This window comes from Cryptomeria japonica, chromosome 3 (assembly GCF_030272615.1).
Source record: "Cryptomeria japonica chromosome 3, Sugi_1.0, whole genome shotgun sequence".
NCBI lineage: Eukaryota > Viridiplantae > Streptophyta > Pinopsida > Cupressales > Cupressaceae > Cryptomeria > Cryptomeria japonica.
The window spans coordinates 363,860,055-363,887,527 of record NC_081407.1 but is presented as its reverse complement, the minus strand read 5'-3'; the positions used below and the strand labels follow the sequence as shown (position 1 = coordinate 363,887,527).

At 38.5% G+C, this 27,473-nt stretch overlaps 1 protein-coding gene across 8 annotated transcripts in view; it reads right to left on the bottom strand.

Moving 5' to 3' along the window:
- Positions 1-2,071: 2,071 nt before the first annotated feature.
- Positions 2,072-27,473, bottom strand: part of LOC131080016 (uncharacterized) — a 33,879-nt gene continuing 8,477 nt past the window's right edge. For 2 of the 8 annotated variants that reach the window (XM_058018078.2, XM_058018080.2), the window contains exons 2-9: positions 6,243-6,419; positions 5,943-6,105; positions 4,406-5,246; positions 3,910-4,310; positions 3,634-3,804; positions 3,419-3,484; positions 3,234-3,305; positions 2,072-3,101 (exon numbers count right to left, since the gene is read on the bottom strand). In XM_058018078.2, the coding sequence (XP_057874061.1) occupies positions 3,036-3,101; positions 3,234-3,305; positions 3,419-3,484; positions 3,634-3,804; positions 3,910-4,310; positions 4,406-5,231 (1,602 nt within the window). In that variant the 5' untranslated portion in view covers positions 5,232-5,246; positions 5,943-6,105; positions 6,243-6,419 and the 3' untranslated portion in view covers positions 2,072-3,035. The remainder of the gene's footprint in view (positions 3,102-3,233; positions 3,306-3,418; positions 3,485-3,633; positions 3,805-3,909; positions 4,311-4,405; positions 5,247-5,942; positions 6,106-6,242; positions 6,420-27,473) is intronic. The other 6 variants (XM_058018079.2, XM_058018083.2, XM_058018088.2 and 3 more) reach the window with 5 other exon arrangements.

The window sequence follows — 27,473 nt, the reverse complement described above, 5'->3', positions numbered from 1 at the left end:
ATAGAAGGGAATTTTTTTCTCTCTTGTTTATCATAGTTTTATCATCCTATATCCCTCGACATATCAAGTTTATCGTTTATTGTATTGTATCTCTCTTATCATTTTGGTTTTTTATCTCTTATCTTGGCTATTCATTGAGGTGGAAACACCAAAGCGGGTTCTGACTGTGGCAAGCTTTTAAACACAACCCCAACATTCTTGTATTTTTTGTTGTGTGCAGGTTATTGGAGCCTATTCATGTTTACTAGATACTTTACTCATGGAACCTCTGTAAAGTCTCTTCTCTTCCTTTCCTTTGTCACTTATTTTCTATTTTATACTTAGTTGTCTTCTTGTTATCGTCATCATCACATTAAAATCCAAGTTCTAATTGATTTTGTGTTTTCTGGTATGACCTTTGTACTTTGTCCATACAAGACGTACGTGTGTCGTGTTGTCACCCATGACCTGTGTGCACATCATTGACAGAGAGCTAATAGAGCTCACCAAATGACCTTGTTGACCCGCACTCCAGATTCCATAATCAAAACATTTTTATCATTTCCCATGCTTTTGCTATTTAGTACATTTTGCTTATAGGTTTAGATAGCTTGTTGCTTGTGTCTCCCTCGCTCACTAGAGCACCAATTTAATGAGGTAGAGTTGGCCAATTCGTTCCTCTGGGTTCCATCACCTTAAGGGTGTCGAGTTTCCTCCTCTACATTTTGGTGAGCCCGACGTGAAATGTTTTGATCCAATCTTTGTGTGCGTGTCTAATCTATTTTAAATTCATTTGAATAAGAAAAAAAAATACTTGTAAAACCTTTTTCTTAATCAAACAAGTGTGATATTTTGTGTCAAGTATCTTTGTTGCACACTCGTGGAGTGGTCAAAGTGTTGTGGAGATTGTCCATGAGCTTTATGACCCATACTGCCTCTAGGGTTGTTGTGAAGAGGATGTCTAAACCGAGTATCCCTCCAAATCGTTATAGTCCTACTTGACTTCGCCCAATGTTCTCAAGCACAGCTGATCCAAATGATCCTTTTGTTTCCCATCAGGTTAAGGGGATCATCACAAGAGACTCTTCTACATCTAGTTCACAAAATAATACCCCTGTAAATAGTCCCCCAAGGTCTCCTCTTGTCACGATTCTATTTGACCAAATACAATCATTGGAGAACCTAAGAGATTTCGAAGGGTTCTTAAATCAAGAAAATGTCCTCCCTCAAGTCGAGAATGTTGTAAACACTATAAGATACGTGTTGATCTCTGATAGCAAAGATCTGGAGATGTTGAGGGCATTATCTATGATTGTTAAATCTCATGTCCCCCTCGTTGACACTCCTGCTCACTAATCTTTCATTCGCCTCTAGTCACTAATCTTGCATTCACCTCTAGTCAATCTTCATTGCCTGCTTACTATTGCAAGAGCTCGCTTGATCTGAGCATCTTGAACACCATCCTTCCACAAGGGGTTGATGTGTTAAATTCCAATCAATTTGACGAAGAAGGAGATCCTAACGTACATATTGACTCTTTCGTGACCATGTGCAGTGATTGTATATCGATAAAATTCATCATTGCTTAACTAGAATTAAAGGGAAATCACGAATCCCTGTCTAATTAAAGAATTCTAAACAAACCAATGAAATAATGCAAAGAAAGCAATAGGGTTGAAAAAATGCTATTACTTCTGTCTCCTATATTCTAGTATCATAATCAATCAAACCCATGATACCTTTCCCGATCACAATTTAGCATCATTGGTACTCAAAGTGATATAAGTTAAGTATGCAATTATCAAAGCATCAAACTCTGGTACCTCCAAGCTGTATACACAACTATGTATGTAATTATGTCTCAGCACCGAGACATTCTCAAATTCAATATCATTGTCAACTCAATTGTTCTAGTTATCCTGATCAGGGAATGGCTGGGAGCGCACTCATTAGTGGATAAAGGTAATTTATATGAAAGATAGAGCTGGAAAATCACCTATCTGGTGAATGACAGAGAAGACATCAAATGCCCAAAATTCTATACAATTGCATGCATGCATGTAATCATCTTAGAAAACAAAAAGCCAAGATATAATGTTCAATCATCTCATGCTATCTACTTCAGTCTTAAAAAGCTATAAAACTTTACAGTTCCATTCAGTAAGGGACCTCTATGATGCAAATGGACATCAGCCAAGAATACCGATTTGTGCTACAGCTTACCTTAAGACTTCCTGACACTTGAGTAGTAGACTCTTAGGACAAGTGTTACAATCTAATTACACCTACAATTTTCAATCGTACTGCAGCTTCCAAACAACTGTTAAAATTACATAGTTTATTTTTGTGAACCTACTTGAAACAGGCGTCGAAATTAACAAATTCTCTTTTCTCAATTACAGAGAAAATGATAAATTATGTAATTTTCAAGAACTGAACGGGCCCAAGAGTACCTCAACAGACATGAACTGAAGCTTTTTCCACAATTTAAATTGGTTACTGGATGCTAATGTACAGCATTTTGGCAAAGTCAAAGCACAGACACTATCAGTTTCTGCCAGAGAACCAAATAGTGTCTTCCTTGCCTGTCAACACTTTGATCTAGATTGGGGCCTTCTTTTCTGAATATCAGCATTTTCATAATAAACATTTTCTGCTTAGCTGGTATGGAGTTGAAATGATTTGATAATCAAATACCTTCTACTAGAGAAGATGTACAGAAGCCAACCAAAAAATCTTGACTGCCACAGTGCAGACTAGTACATCCCTGATAAGCTCAAAAGTGAGATCACCTTTGTGTAACCAGGCAATTCCTCAATAACTCTGCCATACAAATAAGGGTAGTAATACTATGATATTTCCAAAATAGCAAATTGCAGAGACTTGCCCAACAGTGAACTTGATACATCTGATATTGCAAGTGGGCTTCAGTGTTGTTTTGACATCACATATATTAACACCCTCCAAGGGAAATGCCATATGCCAAAAGGAATATTAATAACAATATTTGCAAATATTTTGCTTTGAGAACCTAAGACTGCATGTTCACAAAAAGGTTATCTTTTGAATGTACAATCTGGTATATGTATGCATGTGCATTTTGCTTGCTTTTCCGTAAACTCCTGCCAAAAATCATGGCTACTTTGTTAGGTTCATCTTTGTAATGGCATTATGATAAGCAGATGCAACAGATAACATCAAGCAGACTGAATCCATTAGAGGCATTAATTACAAAGAGGTTGTCTAAAACACACCTGAACCTGTTTCTGAAGGGCTTTCACATATTCAACAGCCTCATCTAACATGTCAGCAATATTTGTAGTTTGCTGTATTGAGTCAACAGCAATAGAAAATTCCCAATTAGACTAGACTATGGATATAATAGAAAACAGAATTTTGCGTCTGGCTAAAAACTTTAATAGAATTTTTAATTTCTTGCCTTGTCACTGTTTGGCACAAGCTCCTGCAATTTCCTCATTCGTTCACTGATTCGTGTTCTTCGTACCTAAAAGTAAGCAGAGAAAAACATGAAATGATTGATGACTGATTCATGTTCTTCACACCTAATAGTAAGCAGTGGCACACAAAATAATTAAATGATCAAATCTTCATTCAGAACCAACCAAAATGAAAAATAAAATCTTTGGTACTGACTCTCTCAGCAATGCTTCGTGGGTGTGTTGCAAATCCACGCTTTGCACGAACTTTGCAGGGAACAGAATCTTGCATGAGCTCTTCCAATGCAAGTTCTGCAGATATGGACCTTGACAAATTGTACGACGGATTGACTAATGCAGATGTGCCCTGACTTCCTGTCTCTACCTTCTTATGTACAGAAAAAAGAAAAGAAAGTAGTTATCAAGCATGCATATTCACTAAAACTTAACCAGACACAACATTTGACAAAAATCTAACCAGAACTTCTTATACCTGAGCATCTATGTTATGCAGATCTTGCATCATCACCTTCCCATCCATTTCTTTTGAACGCTTTCTTGCAGCATAGTTTATACCATTTTGCATGCTAGAATGTTTTCCAGAATGCCTTGTTGCATCATCCCATGACCCAACTGAAAAACTTGAAATATATCCTTGGCGTACATTCCCACTGCCTAAGCTACCATCATCAGAACTGTTTCCTGCTTGATTTTCTGCAGAAGACCCAACCATAGCAGATACACCCATATCTGTGGAAAGTTGGGATAACAGCCCAGGAGGGGAGCTATTCTGCCGCAAAAAACTGGTTTGGATTTGAACTCTGTTTTGGGGAATGATATCTCCACAAGAGCTTCCTAAACCCATGGTGGCCCTATTTTTTTCTTCTGGATAACCTGCAAGACAAGAATAATACAACAAAATTAAATAACCATCCTTCATTTTCTCTGGTCTTCAGGAAAGCATTTAACGAGCTCATCATGATACACACCACTTTCAAAGGCACCTTGAGCCTCATTAATTAATCCAGATAGTAGTCCAGCTGGGGAGCTACTATGGCGAATGAGGGTACTCTTGGACATCGAGGAGGATCCATTAGTCACCCTTCCAAGGGGATTGCAGGAAACTAAGTTTGTTTCGTACAAGCCTATCTTCCGTACACCTGGGTGAGAAGCTTGAAATTGTTTTGCCAATGACATTTGAGAGGTGCCAAAACTATCATGGGATACATCAGGTCCATTCTCAAGGATTGCAACAAGATGGTGGTGCTTTCCCAAATCTTCTCTGGTTGCATGTCCTGCACTTCTATTAAGGGAAGGAAGTTGAGGCACATTCCTTTTCAAATAATCATTTTGTTCACCATAATGCTTTGCTGGCTTGTTCTCCCCAACATGAGAGGATGATAAACTTGATTGATGTTGCTGCAATGTTTTGATGTTAGATTGCGATGGAAGGGAAGAATCATTAGAGAAATATTGTGATATGATCTTATTATTCTCCTCTTCTTCTAGACTTGAGAAAAATGAGCTTGGAGCAGAATGATAACGCATCAATCCAAATGAACCCTGGAAATTGTTTGACAAGTCTGTTCCCATTGATGCCGTAACATCAACATGGGCTACATTGCAAATTGAAGGCTTATAATCAACATCCATAAAATCCAGATTATCCGTCTGCTGCTGAATGGGAGGCGTCTTCTCTGAGTCCATAGGGTACTGGGAGAACTGCATTTGGATTCCTTTTGATTCAGATTGACCAAGACATTTTGGTGATGTGCCTAAGCCTACTTTAAAGCTTTGCGCTTGGTTATTAAACATTTTTGTGTATGAAACCTACAGTTGACACAAAGCAATTTTTGTCACTAGTTAGATTCGCATTTCAAACAAATAGGAGGTCTGATGTATTCCAAGAAATTATTGTCCAATTAAAAAATCAAAACTTTAAATGCATGTATTCTATTTCAATAAAGCAAGCTTTTGCTCACATCCAGGCTACAGCATATTATAAACTGTGGCACAACCCATTCATCTGATATTACAACTGGCATCCACCAGGTAAGTCCAAATCATTTTGCTGAAGTTAGACTAGAAGCCCCACAACATGCATTTGTAAATTTTACAAGCCACGGACTAAAAGCCCCATACAATTTTCTCATGGGAAGGTAAAGTCTACAAATTACATTCTGTTTGTACTTTGTATACAATATTATACTGATCTAACCACATAGCTATCAAAAACTCAACAAACATAACACACATGCCAATGTAGGCTCAGATCTTTTTAGCACCTAGAAAACAATAGCAGTGTTGCATTTCACTTGACGTGCCTGAAATTGTACTTCATGTCCAATCATGTATGTTATCTGGAAGTTTTTTATTGTACTTTAAGCCTCTTGTCATAACATGTTAAAATTTATTCCACAATTACTAATTTTCCTTTATTAATGTTTTTCAGAATAAATCCCTAATAGATGGTGAACAATACCAATGATTGTCTCAAATAAATGGTGGGAAAATGTCAGCAATTACCGAGAAGTTACATGATGCTCAATCTAGGAATCACCATGCTCTGTCCATTTACACTGGAAGGCTGGAAAAATATAATCATCAAGGAACATCAGTGCACGCAGTTGCTACGAACATAATGGCCGCACCTTCCCAAGCCACTGAAATTCGCTTCTCTCTATTAGATCTAAACAATGTATAGGAAAGTAGTGAAATACAGCACAATTGGTAGGAAGCGAACAGTAAATATCAACAGCAAGCACAAAACAATTGATTCAGTATAGAGCAAAACATAATTTGAATTCCTTTTAATTGATATCGTACCTTATTCTTGAAGTACTTTTTAGAACAAGTGCTACACAATTTTGATCTCCTTCCGTACAACTTTTGCTTTTTTCACAATCACAGTATTGAATTTGAAGTTGCCCCTTGCTTGAAATGCATCTCTTTTATTTTTACCTAAAGCCACTCCAAAATGACTTTTAAAATAGAAGAGAAAATCTGCTTCATGATCAGATAAATTTCACTACTTGTCCAGATCATATGATTCCAAAATTTCTATAGTTAAGCATGGCATAATTTTACAAATGGCTTCAGATTTCATATCAAATTCTAAAAACTTCCCATCATTTTCAATTGTATATGTCTTTCATAAAGTTAGAGATGACCACCTTGAAAAGTACTGACTAATAATAATGTGAATTGAGATAAGTCATAAATTGGTGTTTCATCTGAAGTTAGCATAAAGAGCTTCAAAGGAATTATATAAAATGAAAATTTTATAAAAACCCATTGAAGACTTTGTATAACATTCTAAACTACCAAAGAACAGGAAATGAAAGGCTTTAGACCTTGCGGAGAAAATCAACGAGTCTTTAACAAGCAAAAAATATGGTTAATATGCGAGTAATCAGGGACTCTCCTGTAATATATTGCAATTCTTCTTAACAGAACAAAATATAGATATCATACGAACTTTTCTTAAAAGCTAGGAAGCATCAGTCTTATCTGAAATCGACATTTCCTCTACTGTAGATCCCTATTCAACATATTCTTTAAGGAATTTCCTTTTTTAATTAAAATCCACAGGAGACCCTGTAGGATTTATGGAACAGCAAAATTATATATACAACGTTAGACATAAATTTTGCAGATTAATTACTTTTAAACTCGAGTTACCTAAACTCACAACCCTAAGTATTAGAACATTCTTAACTGACTACCAAAACAAGAATGAAAAGCTTCCAAACTTACTTGAGAAAATTAGGGGGTGTTTACAAAGAAGAAAATGTGGCTGCGTGCATGAGAACATCAGAGATTCCCATGTAGTGTAATGCAGTTCTTCACAAAACACACAAACACAAAACAAAATGCAAAATTTACCCCTGTAGTTTTTTCAAGCTATGGTGTATCATAAAGACTTTATTGAAAAAATGAAACTAAAATTTAACAAAATGCATCAAAAAACACAATTGGGAATTATTGAAACCTTTTACTCTTGGTTAGATAAAATTACGCTTTCCCTATGTGCCATCATCAAATCACTACATCTTTCTTTAAATCACTCACAATGATTTCATCATACACAATTACTGACTTTCCCTACAAGTTGTGCAAGCAAATCCAGGCCCAGAACTCCCAAACACAAAAGAAAACATATACAACCACTGCATCCACATCAGATGACAAACATTCAACATCCCCTTTTTACACTTGCAAGGTATATTTAGTGTGTTGACCTGACACCTGATTAAAAACAGTTGCACCTGCTAGACTGGATTGGCCTCTCATTTTGTCTTTGCATAGTCAATCAAGGGAAGAAAGAAAATTTAAAAAAATCCCACAGCCAACATAAATTACACTTCTCCAATAGTATATCAGTGACCAAAGTTAAAAATAGCTACACAGAAACGAACACAATTAACTCATGAAGCTATTGTCAGCAAAAAGTACATCAATCTCAGCAAAAGAGCCAACCAAAAGAAAGTGAAAATGATGTCAGCGTTATGTCATATGTGTTAGAAGAAGAAAATAAGTACAGGAAAAGAAAATAAAAGTGAAGAGGAACAGTGCCATGTAGACAGGATTTTGTGAAAAATATGAGAAGTTTGGTGTGATTATGATCTACGTTCTCTGTAATTTTTATTTTTCCTGCAGCTGTGCTCATAGAGACTGCAAACTACACAACAGAAGGCGTGTAGAAAAAGAATAAAAAAGAAAATCTTCTCAAATTTTTTGATTTCAAGAAGTGCTCTTGAGAAAATAGAATTTCTTTTCTTATTTTTTATGTCTTTCTACATGTTATTTTAGTTTTTGCCTTTTTAGTTTCTTAGCATTAAATGCCAGGGTATCACGTACATCAAAGAAACAAAAAGAAACCTGCACTTGCTTTGATATTTCAGAAGTCTTCTTGAAAAAATAGGTTTCTTTGTTTTTTAATTATTTTGCGTGGTCTAGATTATGTCTACATTTTTACAGGTGTATGCCAGGAAATTTAGGCGAACTGGAAAAGATCTGTACATATTTTTGAGCTTCCTGCTGTATTCTTTGAAAAAAGGGGTTTTTTAAATTATTTTTGTTCAGCATTGCCTGTGATTTTAATGGTGGACTGGGAAAATTTGGGATTTTGCTGGTTTAGGGAGCAACAAGAGAGGGGATCCGGTGAAAACTATGGAAGCAGAAGTGCAATTTGTGAAAATTTGGCAGATGGTTAAAATGCTGGAAAGAGCACAAGCTGGCATGTGATTATTTTCCGAATATGGTTGAAATGATGGAAAAGATGAAAGTAATGGTGTAATTTGTAAATAAATTACAGAACTCTAATTAAGTTTGTATGAAACGGTAAAGTTGCACAAAACAATGGAAAAGGTGGTCGAATAGGTTCTTGTCTAATTTCCGATAATGTGTTTAAATGCTAATTAAAAAAGTGGAACAGTTTGAACTGTAATTAGTGAAAATAAAATGATATTCTTGTCAATATTATTAAAGATCAAATTACCAGGAATTTAGCTCTGCAAAGGTTTTGTATGCATATGATCCGTCTTCTGTCACCCTATTAACATATTGCTCCTCTTTGCTGGATTTTAACTAGGCAATATTGGCATTAAACACTCATTCAACCCCATCTTTTGAGCATATTTCCTATAAGTATAGCCCTTAATCAGCCTAATATAATTCTTTTTACTAAGGCATTGAGAACAGGACCAAAGCAAGCACAGAAATTTATCCCAAAGGTCTACAGTAAGGTAATGAATCTGAAATTCCCTCACTTTGTAGTGATGACCTTAGCTTCTGATGTTGTAGATTATATTTGCATGAAATAAAAGTTTAAATGCTTACTCTATTGATTGTATGATACTATGATGTATCCCCTCTAATCAATCCCTCACCACTTGGGTTTAAGCATGAATGGAAACTGTAAGACATAAACCTCAACGGTGTCTACAATATGACCAAGGGGTTTTTATGTTTTCTTTTGCTCAAGTCCAGTGTATGCAAACACTGTTGGCCAAGTCCTGTTGTTAGTTTATGCAGGCAGCAGAATATCCTCATGTTCATTTTGCAATGTTCTCTAGAGTTGAATTTTCAAAAAAGGCATCTCTTTAAGTGTTGGTCTTAGTCAAGCTTCAAGGTCTACCCATCCCACTTTATGCTTTTCTAAGCAAAATTGTGAAACCCATACTTTGCAAAAGTAGAGAGTTTTCCCCTAACTTGTGCGAACTTGCAAGTTTTTCTACAAGTCAAGTAACTTGCTCAAGACTTACTTGTCAAGGGTTGAAGCAGCCAATGTCTAGTTGCAAACTCAAAACAATTGACAAACAAGAATATGCAAGATAAGAAAATATCATAAGCCTGGGATGCAAAATGTACAAAAGAGCCTTACAGAAGATGAGAAGGTAGGAGTGAAACTTTGACTACTCCAAGAATGAAACACATGTATGACTCTACAGAAAAGTGTAGACACACATAGTAAGTCCACATAAAGTGAGACAAAAATGATATAACTCCCAAGTAAACTTAGGTGTGATGTGAATATGACTCTCCTAGGTAGGATAAAAGCTAACTAGTTTAGTAATAACTCTTTTCAGATTAACACCCACCTTAAGTGATAATTAGGGAGAAGGCTAAAACACTAAAAATATGAGTACAAATAAAGATCTCTCATAAATGTCCTGTTGACGTGTTTTTTATGGCAGCATATAACACAGAATAAAGTCACCAATGGTCACCTTATCCTCTTTTGATCAAGATTAGTCCGTATGCTAGGATTGCTTAAAGTTCAAATGGCTAATTCCAAGGTTCCTGCAGTGCGTGGACGTGACTCAGTTGTTTGATGGGTTTGCTGATAAGCCAAGGGGCCCTACACGCCAACGGTCACCTTATCCTCTCTTGATCAAGATTAGTCCGTATGCTAGGATTGTTTAAAGTTCAAACGGCTAATTCCAAGGTTCCTGCAGTGCGTGGACGTGACTCAGTTGTTTGATGGGTTTGCTGATAAGCCAAGGGGCCCTACGCGTGTTCAATTGAAGAAAACTCATGCAAGCTCAAGGATTTCTGCAGGGATGATTTGCAATGAAAGCTCTAGTTTTGGATCTTTTGGATTTTTCAAATTATGCAGAAAGTAAATGAGAATGGGGTAGAGAAAACTATGCTAAAGCTAATCTAATCCTAAGAATAGGAGACGAGATAACTCATGCAAAATCAAACCACGCTTCGTTTCGCCAACAGAGCACAACTACACGAAGGCGGTGCAATCTTCAAAGGGTGCGTGGAGGTTTTTTAGATCATCAATATAGACCATCGGATCGAACAATCTTTACTAATGATCGAAGTTAAGCGTATAAACATCAAAAGGCTCAGGCTAACTTTGCACGGTATACAACAATCAACTGCACACCAAAAGTATGAGCTCGGATTCTGCAACAAGTAATCCTATCAAATCCAGTTCTCCTAACAACATATAAGCAAATCTAATCTAATTGAAGAGAGCAAGACCATGCAGATTGCCAAAATAGAACAAGAATACCATCAAAATCGAACAATGTATTAAGTTGGCTACTTCACAATCCTGATGCAACAATCTCAGATAATAATCTCTCCTCCCTTACAAATGAGGGGGTCACCCCCTTATATAGGCCTCGGGCCATGCAAACCCTAATTAGGGTTTTACCCACAAGATTCTCCACTCCAGATGGGAATCGGCAATAAATAACCCATCATGCCCATATACAATTAATTCAAAAAGCCTAAAATAGCGCCCACTAGTGCATTAAATACGCCCCATGATGTTGATTATGCCCAAAATATAACGAACACCTTTATGCAAGGAATAAATGTCCATCATTCTCCATATGACGGCGACATGCACGGAGAATCTGTCATAAAACCATAAATGAGGAGGTTGCATGCAAGAAGATTCCTCATCCGACGACGACATGCATTGACTGGACCCACACTTAATCAAAATAGCCCCAACAGTAAATACGCCACTACTATTCAACCAAAAGATTCTCTTCCAAGAATGAACGACCATTATCCCACTCATTTATGGCGTATGCAATGAATCTGCTCACAACGGCTTCCAGCTCTCCGATGGAAACACTTGGCACATTTTCAATGTCAAATTCCATCAAGGGAATTTCTTCCTCACTCTTGGAAAAGAAGCTCTCCCACTCCATCATGACTTCCTATGTCTTCTTCATTATACCGGAGAATGAAGAAACATTTGCAAAGTGCTCCTTGGGGAATGAACCTACGAAGAAGAAATCATGCAACTGAGATTTCAAGGAGTTCACTGTTATTCCACCGTCATTGAGTTTCCTTACGAACAATGCTTCAATTGCACTAATGATTTCCTCTGATGGACTCTTTCAAAGTACAGGAGTCTACCCTGAATTTATCGAAGGTGTTCTTTCCTGAGCAGACAGCATAGAACCATCAAGGAAAGTCATAAGCTTCATTTTCCTGAATCACTTTCCCGTCAACCAGAATTTGCCTTGGAACCTTCGTCAGAGCCCTGAGTCGCGGAATGGTTAAGTACTGGTAAATGTGCACATCCTCCCATAATCCTTCTGTTGTCTCTAATCTGCTCAAGAGGGTCACGAACTTTCAATGAAGCTGAGCTAGGTCTTCAATGAATTTTCCTGCTTCGGTATAAACATCCTCTATCCATTCCCTGGAATTTTGCACCATCACTCTAATAACCTGTGCATCATCAACCACTTCCTTAGGAAGGGAGGAAAGAGGAGTGAATGAAGGACCTGCCTCCCTGAGGGGTCTTTTGAAACTCCTGACGTACTCGCATAGGGCTCTATTTTCTTCCCTCAACCGCTTACATTTCGCCTTTGATTTCAGCATCTTCTCCTTCATGGCCAAGGAAGATTCTTCAAAGTCTCCCATTACTTGACCTATGGAGGCATGGCCAAGATCAATTTGTCTAATAACATAATCCTCCTGCCTGATTTCGTTTCTGTCTTTATCTACTGCAGGCTCAACAATGTGCAGGGTCCGGGATCCAGATTCTTCCCTAACTACCTTGGAAAATTTTCGAGGAGCCTTCCTTTCTGCTCGCTGATCCATCCTTTTCAATAATTCTTCCAACTCTCGAGCAGGATCAGTTTCCCTTTCTGATTCCATTCTCAGCCTTCCCACCAACCAATCTGGAGCGGGGATGGAGTGACTATGATCCTCTACGTGCTCCTGTTCTTGTGACTCTTCCTCCATTTCACCAAGGATAGCTTCCACAAAGCTATCCTGGGGAGCCTCTTCCTGATGTGGGGGACTTTCTTGCCTTTGACTTCATGGTCGATGGTGTCCTTGTGAAGCGTTAATGCTTAGTATATCTAGTGCCAGAATGCTCTCTGGTAGTGGACCTGCTGGATGTGGAAACATCTCTACCTCCTGCACACTCGAGGAACTTGCTGGTGAATGCACCCTCTCCGTCCTCGCTTTCTTTTGTGGAGGTTCTTCCTGCTGGACTTCCTGTTGAAACTCATGTGGGATTTCCTGTTGGATATCCTTCTTCTTTGTTGTCCTTGATCTCTTTGGGGCATTTTTTCCTTTATCCATCTGAACTTCCTTTCCTGTCTGAGCCTGTGAAGAGCCCTTGGTTGTCTCACTGTGGGAATCCAGACTTACCATTAGCTGATATGTCAGATGGACATTCCCCTCCGCCAACTTCCTTATCTGCCTGTCAATCTAGTGCTTAGTGAATTTCAGCACTGGTCTAGCTAAGATACTCAAATCATCCATCTCGGGCTCTAACCAATTTGGCAACTAAATAGGTTGATCCTTTAATTTCTCATATTCAGGTTGTATCAAATCTGCATCCTCCTTCACCTGATCTGGTACCTGATAAATTTCACTTAACCTGATGGTGCTAAGGGGCAATCTGAAATGCATTCTCTTCCTAACCTCAAGGTCGTCCTCAGCACCTGCCCAATAATCTTCTAAGTGAAATTTGTGTATGAATTTGACGCCAGCAACCTTTCTGATTTGGTGGTAGGGATCATACTGGGCCCTGGATGTATAAAACGGCAGGCGATAGAATGCCAATTCCCCTGCTACACTTTCAGTGGCTTCCAAGCCTGGGCATATTTCCATGAAGTCACCCAAGACAACTAGGAAATCAATTGATTGCTTTTTCTTCTTCTTCTGCAATTGATCATAGGCAGTTAACTGTCTCATGAGCTCCAGCAATACGAGCTTGTATGATGGATATCTTGGCAATTTGTATGACTGGAATGAGAATCCTTGCAACCTGATGTAGGTGAATTTAGGAAATTGCAAGAACGCAGCTCCATATTCCTGGACCAAGGCACTTGCTTGCGGTGATACCCTTACGTGCAACTTCTTCTGCATAAACCATGTCAAGTACATAGTGAAGGTGGCATTCGCCAACCTGTAAGAATTCAAACTGTGAAGATGCAGCTGGGGATAACACTCATGTACTTTCAACTGAGCTGGTCCGCAACCCATAATTCCTCTTGCTGGCAGACCATCGAATCCTCCCCTTCGCGCAAGCATATAGAACAGGTAGGAGCTCATGAAAAAGGACTGGGACCTTTTTTCTTTTAAGTTTTTCAACTACTCGTGCAAGTAGTGACTGATCAATCTGGCCTGGTCAATTAAGCCCATTTGAATTCATGATCTCGCCTATGTAGAAGAACATCCAGGTCTCAAAGTTCACAAAATGTGAACACCCCATTACTCTGCTCAGCATCTTTATCAAGTCCACATACTCCTGCTTGAACTCGAAGATAGTGAGGGTCTTTGGCATCTTGGAGGCATGCACCCTAGGCTTCAACAACCACTGCTTATTAATCAAATCAGCACACTTGGCAGGACCTGCTTCATATACTGCCTAAGCTCCGCTGCTGGTCCTGTATGTCATGGAATAGTGCGAAGGAATTCTGAAAGCCTCGCCAATTGACTCCGGAGTCAATGTTGCCAGCAGCTTTACATCTGGCGTTGAGATTGTCTTTCGCTCCAAATTATAATGCGCTGCACATTCCAAGACCAAGTCTGGGCACTGAATAGCAGGAGGAAAACCAGCTGCCGCAACAATTCCACTTTTGACAATTTTGATAGTTGTTGGTGATGGACTGTGCCCTACTGTCCCGAACATTCTGATCTTGAATGCAACTAAATTGAATGTGCCCAAATTAGTATCGTTGATCTCTTCCCATCTTGAATTCAGTCGGGAATGGGGAAGGAAACCTTTCATTTCTGCCTTGATCGATGCCTACCTGGAGAGGGTAGCTGCCTTGCTTGATTCCGCCATCCAGGAAGCACCTTGGAAATGATGAAAAATAGAGACCAAGTATGACCACTCTTCACTTCTTCATCTCTTCTTTCTTGAATCCTGCACATGAGAAATGAAATGCCTTTCCAAACTTATATAGAATTCTTCAAAACATCTTGCTAAGTTAGGAGGCATTAAATTAGCAATTGCATTCATGATGCATCATACTTTCCCCAATTACTGTGCCATGCAAAAGAAACTTCCCATGCGAGAGAGTTTGAATTTAGAAATTTCCTTAAATGCACCAAGTCATGCGTCATACTTGGAAGATTCTCTTCGCCAACTCATTGATTTCCATTTTTTCCAATTTTGGAGGGAAATTGAAGGATTTCTCAGGATTTGCTTGATTTCATTCTAACTTGTTGTCTTCTGCTTTTGAAGGAATTTCCATGCCTCTTTTCAACATCCCTATTTTTTAGGGTTCCCCCTAAAATTCAGGAGCCAGGTTCATTGGATAGAGAATTTCGTCACGATTCCGAATCTATAAAATTTTCCACATTCCGGTGAGATTCGGCGTCTAAAAATAGCAAATTCAAAAATTTGCCCGAGGGGATTTTTTACTTTTTTTTATTCCTCCTTGACCCCTTGGTTTTCATGTCTTAGGCAAAATTTTAATTTTCAAGCTTGAGCGTGGGATTCACACTGTCTTGGAATTTCTTCTTCATTTCCTTGGTTTTCCTTGACTTAGCTATTTCAACATTCTTCTCTTGGGCACAATTTTCCTTTAGTCAAGGAATTCAATGACCTTCAAATTTTCCTTACTACTCCACTTTGGGCGCCCTCCACAGGGCTAGGGCGGAATTTTACCTAGGAGAAGGAATTCTTAGCTTTCAATATTCTCCATGCTCTACCCATTTTGGCACCTTCCATCATTCCTAGGCGGCATTTGTCATTGGGAAAGGAATTTCAACATTTTCATAAATTCCTTGCACCCCCCATTTTGGCTCCCTCCACAAAGCTGGAGCGGATTTTATACTTGGTCAAGGATTCTTGCAATTTGTCCATTTCTCCATGCATTCTCCATTCTGGCGCCCTTGCTTGGCTTTGGGCGGAAATTTCCCCCAAGGAAGGAATTCATTAATTTGTTCGTTGTCCATGAACACACAACTTTAGCGCCCTCCCTCATGTCTAGGCGCTATTTCTCTCTGTGGAAGGAATTCCACTCCTTGTCCATCCTTCCTTGGTCCCTTCAATTTAGCGCCCAATTACTTTCTTGGGCGTGATTTTGCCTTGGTCATGGATTCTTGGAATTTCCATGCTATCCATGTCCTCTTTTGTTTAGCGCCCTATTACTTTCTTGGGCTTGATTTTGCCTTAGTGAAGGATTTCATCATTATTCCCTGCTCTCCATGGGATGTTGAGTTTAGCACCCTCCCTAGCACTAGGGCGCATTGTTAACTTGAGGAGGGAATTTCTTCGCTTCCAAGGATTTCTTCTATCCCTCAATTTGGCACCTTTCACCTCTCCAGAGCGCTAAAATGCCTTGGTCATGGATTCTCACACTTTCCATGCTATCCCTGGACACTTGGATTTAGAACCCAACTGCATACCTGGGCGTTAAAACCACATGATAGAGGATTCTTCATTATTTATGAATTCCGGACTCAATTGGATTTGGCGCCTTGTTCCGAGTTCATGTGTGGATTTGTCCCTGGCATGGAAATTCATCATTCCATCTTCCAGACTTAGAACATTTTGGTCTCCTTGTGATTTTGAAGTGTCTTCTTGGACTTGGGTGAATTTCTGAGCTTTCTATTTGAGGAATGGGCTTCCAACACTTTAACCATTTTGTGGCTTTCTCTGCCTGCTTTCTGACTTTCCGGAATTAGAAATAGTTGCACATGTCTGATCTTTGTCACCTTGCCCGAATGGTCCTGTCAGCACTGACTTTCCAAAAATAGAAACCTTCAAAGTGTCAACGTTAGACCCCTAGACAGGGTACAGGAATGACTTACTATAAATAGAAACTTACTAAAAATAGAAATTACTAAAAAATAGTAAGTTTGATTTTTGGCAAAATGACGACATTTCGGGACTCAGAAAAATCCCTAAAAATAGGAACTTTCTAAAAATAGAAAGTTGCTCTGTTTTGGCTCAAATTTTACTGGAAGGTTCCATGAAGGGTTCTGATTCTAGTCATATGTTCAGTTTTTCCAAAACCCTAACAGAAACCCCCTAAAATCTAGAACAAAAGGCAAAAACCCTAAAAAGGGACAAAACAGGCCCTAGACTTCATAGAACTCGCTCAACAGAAAAGTAGATTAACTCCAAATGACCCTCAAACATTTGCAAAGCGAAGAGACTGATGAGATTGCCACCAAAACACACAAAAAAACCAAGACCAAACGACCAAAAGGGCCTAAAAGTTAGGGGGTCCCTATCTGGGATGGGGTAATGTGTGATTAGGTCACAACATATCCCAATGGAGAAAGGGAGAAAACCCAATGGGAACAAAAATCATCTCCAAAAGAGAGAAATGAGAAAGAATAAACCTCCTAAAAAGATGTCCCATGAAGATGGGAACATGAAGATGAACTCCTAAAGCATCTAGAAGTTGTAAACACTACTAAAGATGAATTGGTGTTGGAATCAACCAACCTCTAAAGAATATAGATCAAGATAAGAGATACAAAATACTACATGAGAGACATCAAGTACACTGCTCAACCATGAATACACAAATGGATCAAAGGCATACACACTCTGTGAAGCTAAAGATACAAATAGTACTATGATCAAGGAACACAAACAACAATGCACAAGTGACCTATAATACAATACTAAAATATGCATGGTGCTTTACATACGTACTAGAATCTCACAAACTATGATCAAGAAATATTCCCCCCATTGGAGAGACAAAGGGAGAAGGTCTATGTGAGCCCCCAAAGTAGAAGGTTGCTCCACTACTCCATTGAAACCATGAAAGAATTAGCATGATTGGGATAATATCCCCTTAATACTGACAAGGAAGAGGTAAAGACAAAACAACTGAAATTGGACAAAAAAGTATGCACAAGAATGTAGAACCAACATCAGGTCCAATTCAATGTACAAGCAACTAAAAAGGGTGTACAAAATTCTAAGGAACACACGCAGAAACTAGGGCACTACACAACCTCCCATTACACTTTATAACTTAGTGCAAGTACAAAAGAGGCACCAAATTTTCTCATTAAGGAACACAACAAATTTTGTGGCACTTTATATGAGTGCATTTACAGACATGTAATATTTTTAGAGTTCTTACAAGTAAGAAGACACAGCTCAAGCATTCCTTAAAAACCTCAAAAAAATGGCAAAAACATGAAAATGAAACCCCCATTATTCAAAACATGATCCCCCCACTAGAAATTTGCAATAGTATGTAACTTTATTCTAGTGCATTTACAATTTCCACAAAGTGAATTTGATGTACAAATCCTCAAAAGATACATTCAAATTTTCAATTTGCAATCTAGAATACAGTCAAGAAAAACTAATAGCACCACTACATACAGCTTGAAAAATTAAGTAGGTTCGAAAAAGGGGACCCAAAAAGGAGTCTGTATGAACCCAAACAAGCCCTCTAACGTTCCAAAAATGGGAACTATGCAAGGTGTCCTCTAAGAATCTATGATTTTCAAAAAAATTGTACATTATACTAGAAAAAAAAATTATAACACTGAATAGAGCATGAAAAAATTCACTCAGAAAGATGTCCATATGGCGGAAAACGAGGCTCCTAAAGTCAAGCCAACAAATCAAATAAGCCAATGGTGAAGGAGCAAAGAAGGGTGAGAAAGAGGATGGCATCATGCTGATGTCAATAGATTCTTGTTATCAAAATATTCCTCCACTAATGGAAAATTCAATTGATGTTTAACATTGGTTGAAAATTTTGACAATGACCAAAATGTTCCTTCCAACAGATGAAGTCTTTCCTATTGATGAAATATTCTAGGGAATATTCTTTGACGAAATCTGACAGCCAAAAAGGTTTGTTGGCAAATAGACTATGTTGTTTTTATGGAATATTCCATTTGTGCCAACAATGAACAATGCAAGCATTAGACCTACATAAGCTAATGTCATGCCTACACATGCAATACCTATAGAACCTAGAAAAAAAATCCAGCAGAATGGATGACACATGGGGCAATTTGCATGCAAATCGAAATGGTCATTGACATAAAGAATGGTACAACAACCATATGGATTTCCGTATGACCTCTATGGATGACCCCTCCAAACACCAAAAATTTTCCTATCTCCAAAAAATACGTGTTAAAAATCAATCTTTGTTTCTTGGCCACTCTAAGAAATTTCCATTTCGCTTCAAGATGCACCATTTGAAATGCGATGCCCACGAACCTTATAAATTTAAGAGAGAAAGGGAATGGAGTTGCAAACTTGCCCTAATACCATGTTGGAACAGCCAAGTCTTGCTTGCAAACTCAAAACAATCTAGAAACAAAATATGCAAGATGAGAAAATATCACAAGCAAGAGATGCAAAATGTACAAAAGAGCCTTGCTTATAAAGGTAGGGATAAAGAGGTAAGGAGGTAGGAGTGAAACCCTTACTACCTGTTGATGGGGACGTTTGCACTTCTATCAACACAAAATAAAATGCACACAATGTATCCTATTCTCTCTTGAATAAGGAAATCTTATATGTTGTCTAACTGTCTAAACAAGATAACCTCAAGGTTTCTAATGTCAAGTCATGACTAAGCTTAGGATAACTCAAGGATGATGTGATTTGCCGGTAATCACAAGGGGACTTACACATCTGACAAGCTAGCTTGCATCTGATATAACGTTCTGATGAAGCTTCACTTCTCAAACTGATTGGTGCTACGAATAGACAAATTTCACACAAAACTAGTTCTTGCTTAGCCAGAGATACACTCACAATGCCACAGAAACAGTGCAATCTCCAAAGGAAAATAAAAGGATTTTCAGACCATGAACATTCATTTAGATACATGTTGATGTGGTTTTTATGCACATGTTAACACAAAATAAAATACCTAAAGTATCTTATCCTCTCTTGAACAAAATCTCTCAAATGTTGAAGACTGGCTTAAGGATCACTTGAGAAGACTCCAAGGTTCATGAATGTAGGGTCACTACATGTGGATAAGCTATGTTGGTTGATGTGATTATGCTGGAATCACAAGGGGACTAACATTTGAATGCCTGAATGCTTGATTTGCTGGAACTCGATCATCCGATGTTGCTATACGGTGATGCTCTTTGTCGTAAACTAGCTTGATTTTGAAAAAATGGCAAAAGGTGAAGGGTTGAAAGAGTTTATACTAAGGCCTAGAATGTAAGAAGATGAATGAATGACTAGATGGAATCCTACTGGGCAAGGTCTCACCATCAAACATGAACAATTTGACACAAGCTCAGTGCAATCTTCTAAGGACGTTTCAAAGATGTTCAAATCAATACCATCAAACATTGATCACCATTCAAGTTAATGCATAAACAATGAGTGTAGGACGATTTGGAGTTAAGCTCGTATTATTCCAGTTGACCACACAAGGCGCACTTACAAGCAGCAAGAGGCTAGTGGTATGGATTAGGCGGATTCCACACAAATGCATTCAACAAATTCTTCCATTCAATCTAATTTTTTTATCATCTAACATGAGGATTCAACAAGAAATCCATGCACATTGTAAAGAAACAACACACTTCAGCATAACTTAAATGAAAATAGAGTTCATTTACAACTTAGGCAACAATTTTTGCCTCTCCTCCTACTCTACTCTAACTTCTATTCTATTCTCTTTAGACTATCTATTGACTATTAGCTATTCTACTCGCTATTAACCAACTATTGACCTTTACAAATGAAGAGTATGAGCTTTATATAAAAAGCTCATTTATAACGAACGACCCCGATTGAATCTCCATCAATGGCCACGATTTTACAATGAAAACCCTAATTAGTGTTTGTTACAACAAACTCTCCTTAGCCAATGAGAAAATTACATTCAGTGAGCGTGGACAAATAGATGTCAAGGGTAAGTACATCAGAGTTTGTGCATCCATGGGTGAGTCTGGTACATTGAATCAAGACTTGTTGAGGTAGACCTTCCTTGATTGGTGATTGGCAAATGGTGACTGGGATGATGACCAGGACGCCACCTTTCTTGGTTTTGAAGTATTGATGTACCTTAGAATGAACTCTTGATGTCACCACTACCTTTCTCCTTTGGCATTCCTTCTCTGTGACTCCTTTCTTGGTTTTGAAGTATTGATGTACCTTAGAATGAACTCTTGATGTCACCACTACCTTTCTCCTTTGGCATTCCTTCTCTGTGACTCCTTGGTGCTGTGAGAGTTGGTGTTGTGGTTCAAGTCTTTGTCTAAGTGCCTAAGTGAGTGCTTCTAGTATAATCACCTTCTTATGTCTGTCTTATGAAGTTCCCTCGAGTGTATCTTCCTTGTATTTCAACCTTGATGTTGAAATTTAAGTTCCCTCGAGTGTATCTTCCTTGTATTTCAACCTTGATGTTGAAATTTGATCCTGGAGCGGCTTGTTTCAATCCTCCTTCAATATGATCTCCTTGATTTCTTTCTTCATCTCGTGCAAAACAAATAAGCAAGCATCAAATGATATCCCTTATATTATAACCTCTTAGTTTGATGTAATTATGTGATTTCATGTGATTCGCAGGTTTAATAAGAGCATCTATAAAAGGGGCCACTCCTTGGTTGAAACAAATTTGTTGTCTTCTCGATGAATTCGCTTTTTCTTTTGTGACTTTTGCTGTCACCAAAGATGAATTTTGTCTTCCAATCTGCTAGAATTCGCCCTTAATGTTGCTGCTTCTTTGGTGAATTCGCCTTACTAATGATTGAATTCTTCTTCTCCAATATACTTCGCTGTCTTGAACTTGAAATTCGCTGACTGCTGGAGAAGTTCGCTCAAGCTGCTTACAAAATTCGCTGATGCAAAAAGATAAAAGTTTTGTTTTGATGTTAAAATGATCTTATGAGCTCCTTTATATATGCGGCCTGGGGTAGAGACATGTCTTTTAGGATACAAGGCCGACTGATGAAGTGAAAATGAAAATGTAAATTACCCTTCCTAATGCTGGCCGACTTGGTTAAGCTTATTCTTCCTTCCATCAACTCGAAATTTTGAATTACTTTAGCCGCCAAAATGCTTGCTTTGTAAAATTACGCTCAATGTCTCATGCAAGTTATATGTAATTCCGTCTATGTAGTGACTTCGCTCTATGTCCTTACTAGGGACAAGACCTATATGTCAAATTCGCTCTCTGACCGTCCTAAGGACAGGACCTATATCATAAATTCGCTCACTGTCCTTCCCAAGAACAGGCTTCAAATGAAGTTTGCTCTCTGACCCTTCTAAGGACAAGGCATGATTCTAAATAAAGTTCACTCTTAGACTCGTATTCAAGTTCGCTCTACCATCAGCAAGCAGTTGATTCTAACAAAGCTCGGATTAAGACATATTTTAGTTCGCTCAACCATCAGCAAGGAGAAGACTGTAAACAATTTCGCCCAATGTCCTTTGGAAGGACAGGACCTATAAACCATTTTTCGCTCTAAGACCTCCCCAAGGACAAGCTTCAAAAGATGAATTCGCTTTAAGACCATGGTAAGGACAAGCTTCAAAACAATAATTCGCTCTAAGTCCTTGATGAGGACACGCCCTAAAACAGATCGCTCCAAGACCTTAAGGAGGACAGGCCCTATCAAATCTCGCTTCATGATCTCTCCAAAGACAAGGTCTAATCTGATGGATGATACATGATTAAGTGAAGAAGCCTGCTCAATGCCCTTGATGAGGATTTCACTCTACGTCCTTAGTAAGGACAAGACTTGTAGTGCAGTTCGCTCACTGTCCTTTGAGAGGACAAGGTCAAGATGTGAGAAATTCGCTCATCTAGGTGGATTCATGGAGTTATATAAAGCGCTCATGTATGTCATTTTTTTTTAAGTTCGCTGATCCACCTTAGTTTATGAAGTGACTCTTAAGCTTAACCCTTGATCTTGTTCTTAAAATCACTCCTTAATACAGTCTTTGTTTCAATCCTCATGCTGATCATCCATGTCAATGACAAGGAAAGGTTGCACTTGTGAATGTTCAAGATTCTCGCTCTATTCACTGAAGCTCTTCCATTTACAACTCTTGGTGTCCAAATCAGACTTCTAAGAAGTCAAACAAAATATACATTCTAGGCCAGATCGTTGACTGAAAGGATTAGAAACATTGCTTAGCAAAGGAAGTCATTTTTGAATAGCTATCTTCCAGCTTGATATTGTCTGGAAATGTGAGTTGTTTATCTTGAATCTCAACGTGACTGGTCCTCCATGCTTCCTTGGATGCTCATCTTCCCAGCCCTCCATCTTCATACCAAACCTGCACAAAATTAAGGAGGAAAACACCCAGATTTGAACATGAACAACTTGATTGTCTTCCCTTCTTCTCTGATCTGGTTTAAATTTGATCTTCTTCACCAGATTGCATTAATTTCTGCTTGATGATCTATCCTCCCCTTCCCAGCTTTCCATATTAAATCAGAATTTGGAAATTCTTATTAACGTCTGATCTTGCCCAAACTTGCTGTTGTTGTTCCATGTCTGATAATGTAATAGAATTCTTTCAAAATCTGCCCCTTTGCTTTTACCTGCAAGACAAACAAAAAGATATCAAACATCGTAAAGTACATATTATCTTTGTCTATCCTTCATCTCTTATGTGCTCTGATTTTATATGATCAGATGATGTTTTCAGTTCTGATAGATCATTCTCTCGGTCTATTTCACTGTGCCTTGATGCTTGGATGATGTTATGAAAATGAAGTGAAATGCCTTCTTTATATTGGGCGATGGATGTTAGAGGTCTTTTACTTTATCCTCCTTAAAGAGACACATTCTTATTCAAAGGCCAGCTCCCTATTTTCTATGTTGCCACACCTTGCCTTTATATTTTACCGTGGATCGAAGGGGCTTGAGCATGTGTCATAAAGGTGAGGTGGATACTAAAAAAATATGCCTTAAAACATTTTCTCCATCTTAGAATTTGCTGGGGCCCAAGCAATGATGTAGCAAGGCATGTGAAGACTTCTAAAACTTCCAGCTTTCAAGTTTGTGGGCCCAAGTAATGTAATACGGCAGAGAGGCATGTAAAGAACCTTTTTAAAAATCTCCACTTCAGATTTGGTGGGGCCCAAGCAATAATTAAAAACACTTAAAATCCCCAAGCTAAAGCTCGGTGGGTCCCAGCAAGGAAAGTCCTTAAAAATCTTATTTGATTCTCCATTTTTGAGTGTGTGGGCCCAAAAGGATGATATGATACGGTGGAGAGAAATATGAGAGTGGGAGTGGTAGGAAATGCTAAGGGTAGCTGCTACGTGGAGAAAGAGGGGGGAATGGGATGTTGGAGGAAAGGGAGACGAGGGATAAAAATTATGGAAGGTAGGAAATACGTAGGGTGAGGAGGTTTAGGATGTAGGAGGTAAAAGGGGTTGGTGAAAGGAGTTAGGATATATGGGGAGTAAAATGAAACGGGAGGTATAAGGGGTAGTAAAAAGGGTAAGGGGGTAGGGTAGTAGGTTAGAAAATGCAGGAAATGGAAGGTAGGTTAGGATGGGATAGGGGTAGGAGGTAGAGTGGTAGGTAATGAATGGGTAGGTCAATGGGTATGAGGTAGAGATAAGCTTAGGGAAATAAGGTAGGTAAAGGTTATAATGGATGGGGTTAGGATAAGTGATGAGGATAGGTAGATGGGTAAGGAGGTTAGGATGGGGTATATGGGGATAGTGAATGAAGTTTTAGGATATGATAGGAAAAATGGAAAGGTAGAGGAGGAGGGTGTAGGTGAAGGGTATAGGTGATGAGATGGAAGGGGAAAATGGGGACGGCAATGATGAGGGATGGAAATGAGTGAGATAGGGTTTGGACGCCCACTGACAGTGCTGGGAGAAGTGGAAGTGATTGTGCCTTGGCTGGGCAAAGATACTGTTGAACCTCACTTCATCCTTAAGAAAGAGACTTGATCAGCTCCTGATCAACTACAAACGAAAGGTTAATAGCAAAGACTTGACAACAACTAACAACTAAGTCAAGACGACTAACCTAGAAAGCAAAAAGTGGGGGTCCCCATTTGCAATGGGGCAATGTGTGAATACATCACAACAATACCTAGTTTTGGCGCAATCAAAACAAAAATCCATAATTGAACTAATAGCAATAATAGGCTCAAACTAACCATGCAGAGAGACTTACAGTCAGTAAACCTCCAATGGTATGAACCAAAAATCAATCGGATAGTCTCACACTTACCATTAAATCACTAAATTTTAACTAACTTTAATGAAACGAAACCATGCAAACAAGTAAGGGCAAATGGCAAAACACCATGCTTCAATGTTTTATTCATTTGCTTCAACTGCTATTACAACAATTTATGCTTAGCAATTCCTACTCTACTCCTAGTTCTAACTTCTACTTTCTAAATCCTACCAATTCTAACCTCCTACAATGAGAGAGGCACTGGCCTTTTACAGATTTTACATTTTGAATCAATGGCCAAGATTCAATCCATTCAATGGCCCAAATTTGCCCTCTAGAAACCCTAACAGCTTTTAGTTAACGGTCTCAATTGCCTTCAACCACTTTTCAACTACTTTCCAACTGCTCCCACTACAAGACAAAATGACAACCTGGCAAAATAACAGCTTTTGTCACAAAAGACAAAATTGGTAGCTGGATGAACAACTAACTGTTGGCTCTTTCTTGTATTGCATTAAATCGGGCCCAAAAGTTGTCATTTTACAATAGATTAATTGCCATTAGTATTACAATAAATTCATATTCCTGACATCTCCAGTTGTCCCTTCCTACTTCTGAATGTTGCTTGTAGCATCTCTGTAGTCTATCACTGTTTTTCAGAGTTGTGGAAATGACATCATTTGGCTCTTTGTACTATGGTAGTGATCCTTTCATCTTCAGGGTTTTGACCTTGATTTCGTCCTCTTTTTTGTCTTGGGAATCCTTCGGAACACTTGGGAAATGCTATCTGAATTGCTTGGATCCTTGGCTCCCCAGGTGGTCCCTTCCTCTTGGCTCCTCTCTATGAGCATACCTTCAATCCTGTGCCCTAGATCTCCATCTTGTTGCTTCATTGGTGGTATGGACCTGCAAGGATAAGTAACCTCGTTATTTCAAGGGTTTCTGGAGTTAGTGCTTCGAATACCCTTCTTATTTGATCCATATGCATTCATTTCCCCTCATACTCAATGAGACTTCACCACTCAACTGCCCTATCTTAGGAGGATCCCACCCTGATGGTTGATTGACTAGGTCACCGAACTTGACTTTAGCCTTAAGAAGATCACATGCTCTGACCTCTCAAAATTGAAGAAGGAACACAGAACTTGGACTAATTAACTTGCACCCTGCTGTTCCATGAGTTCTGTCCTAACCTTGGACTGTGGAACAAATTTAGGAGTTGAGACACATAAAATGCCCCTTCTTATTTTCAGTCTTGAATCCACAATTTCAGTATGCTGCTAAGAGATTGGTTGTTGTGCAACTTGGACCCAAGGCAAATTCTATGGTCACCATGCTGGATTCTGATTTTGACTGCAAAATACACATTTAGGAGAAAATTCAGTGTTAGGATGACTTTTGGGAATAGTGACTATTCCTGTATGGAATGCAAGTATCGAGTTTTGAAGTGAAAACTCAAAATTTGGGGGGATAAATTCGGTGTTGGGAAATATTTAAGGATTAATGGCTTTTTCCTTTTCCTCATGCAAACACCGAACTTTAGGGTCCTGGTCAAAACCTTGGCCTTAGGAAGGCATTTTGGAACAATGCCTACTCTGATTTTCAATCAAAGAAATGGATCGACTGGGGCTCATTAATAACTTGACATCTAACCTCAAAGGGGCACATTTGAGCATTTGGAAGCACTTTTTCATGTTTTCAATTTGACATTTTGACACTAAAGTGAACATAGTCATCCTTTGAATGATACGATGCACTTTTTGCCATGTTTTGTAAGCAACATTTTGACATCTAGATGACTAGACGCAAGCTCAAGGGATTAAGTGTCACATTTTGGTTTATTTTTGTGTTGAGTTTTGTCAATTAGGTGAAAAAGTGCTTATTAGTCAATGATTTCATGTTCTCATTTGTCAGTGGCATTGCACTTTTTCACTTAAAACTCACTTTTGTCTAATTTTAAGTTCATTTGAAAGTGAAAGTGCACTTTTTCTTCTAATTACACTCTAACGTTTGCAACTTAGGTGAACAAATGCTTGTTAAGTGGCTTAAGTGATCTAATTTGTCATTGACATGAAAAGTGAATGTACTTTTCATAAAAGTGAATTTCTCCCCCAAAATGATATTTGCTCTCCCTAGGATTTGCCCAAGCACCCAAATGTCACTTTTTAACATCTTTGACATCTGAGTATGACATTATTTCTCTTCAACAGGGTTTGAACTAGTTGTATATCCTTACTAAACTTGAAATCCTCAAGTACTTCGTCAAGACATGTCTCATAAAACCTGATGATTATTTATCTTGATACTTGACTGTCTTTCCTCATATCCAAGTTGTCATATTGACCTTGTGTGATGTGCTTGAAATCCTCCTCACATAGGTCCAATAGAGATGTATGACAACTCAAATTTGACTTATGAACAAGAAATGAATAGATGTTGGCTTACAATTGATACAATACAACAAATATATGTATCATGAGTATAACA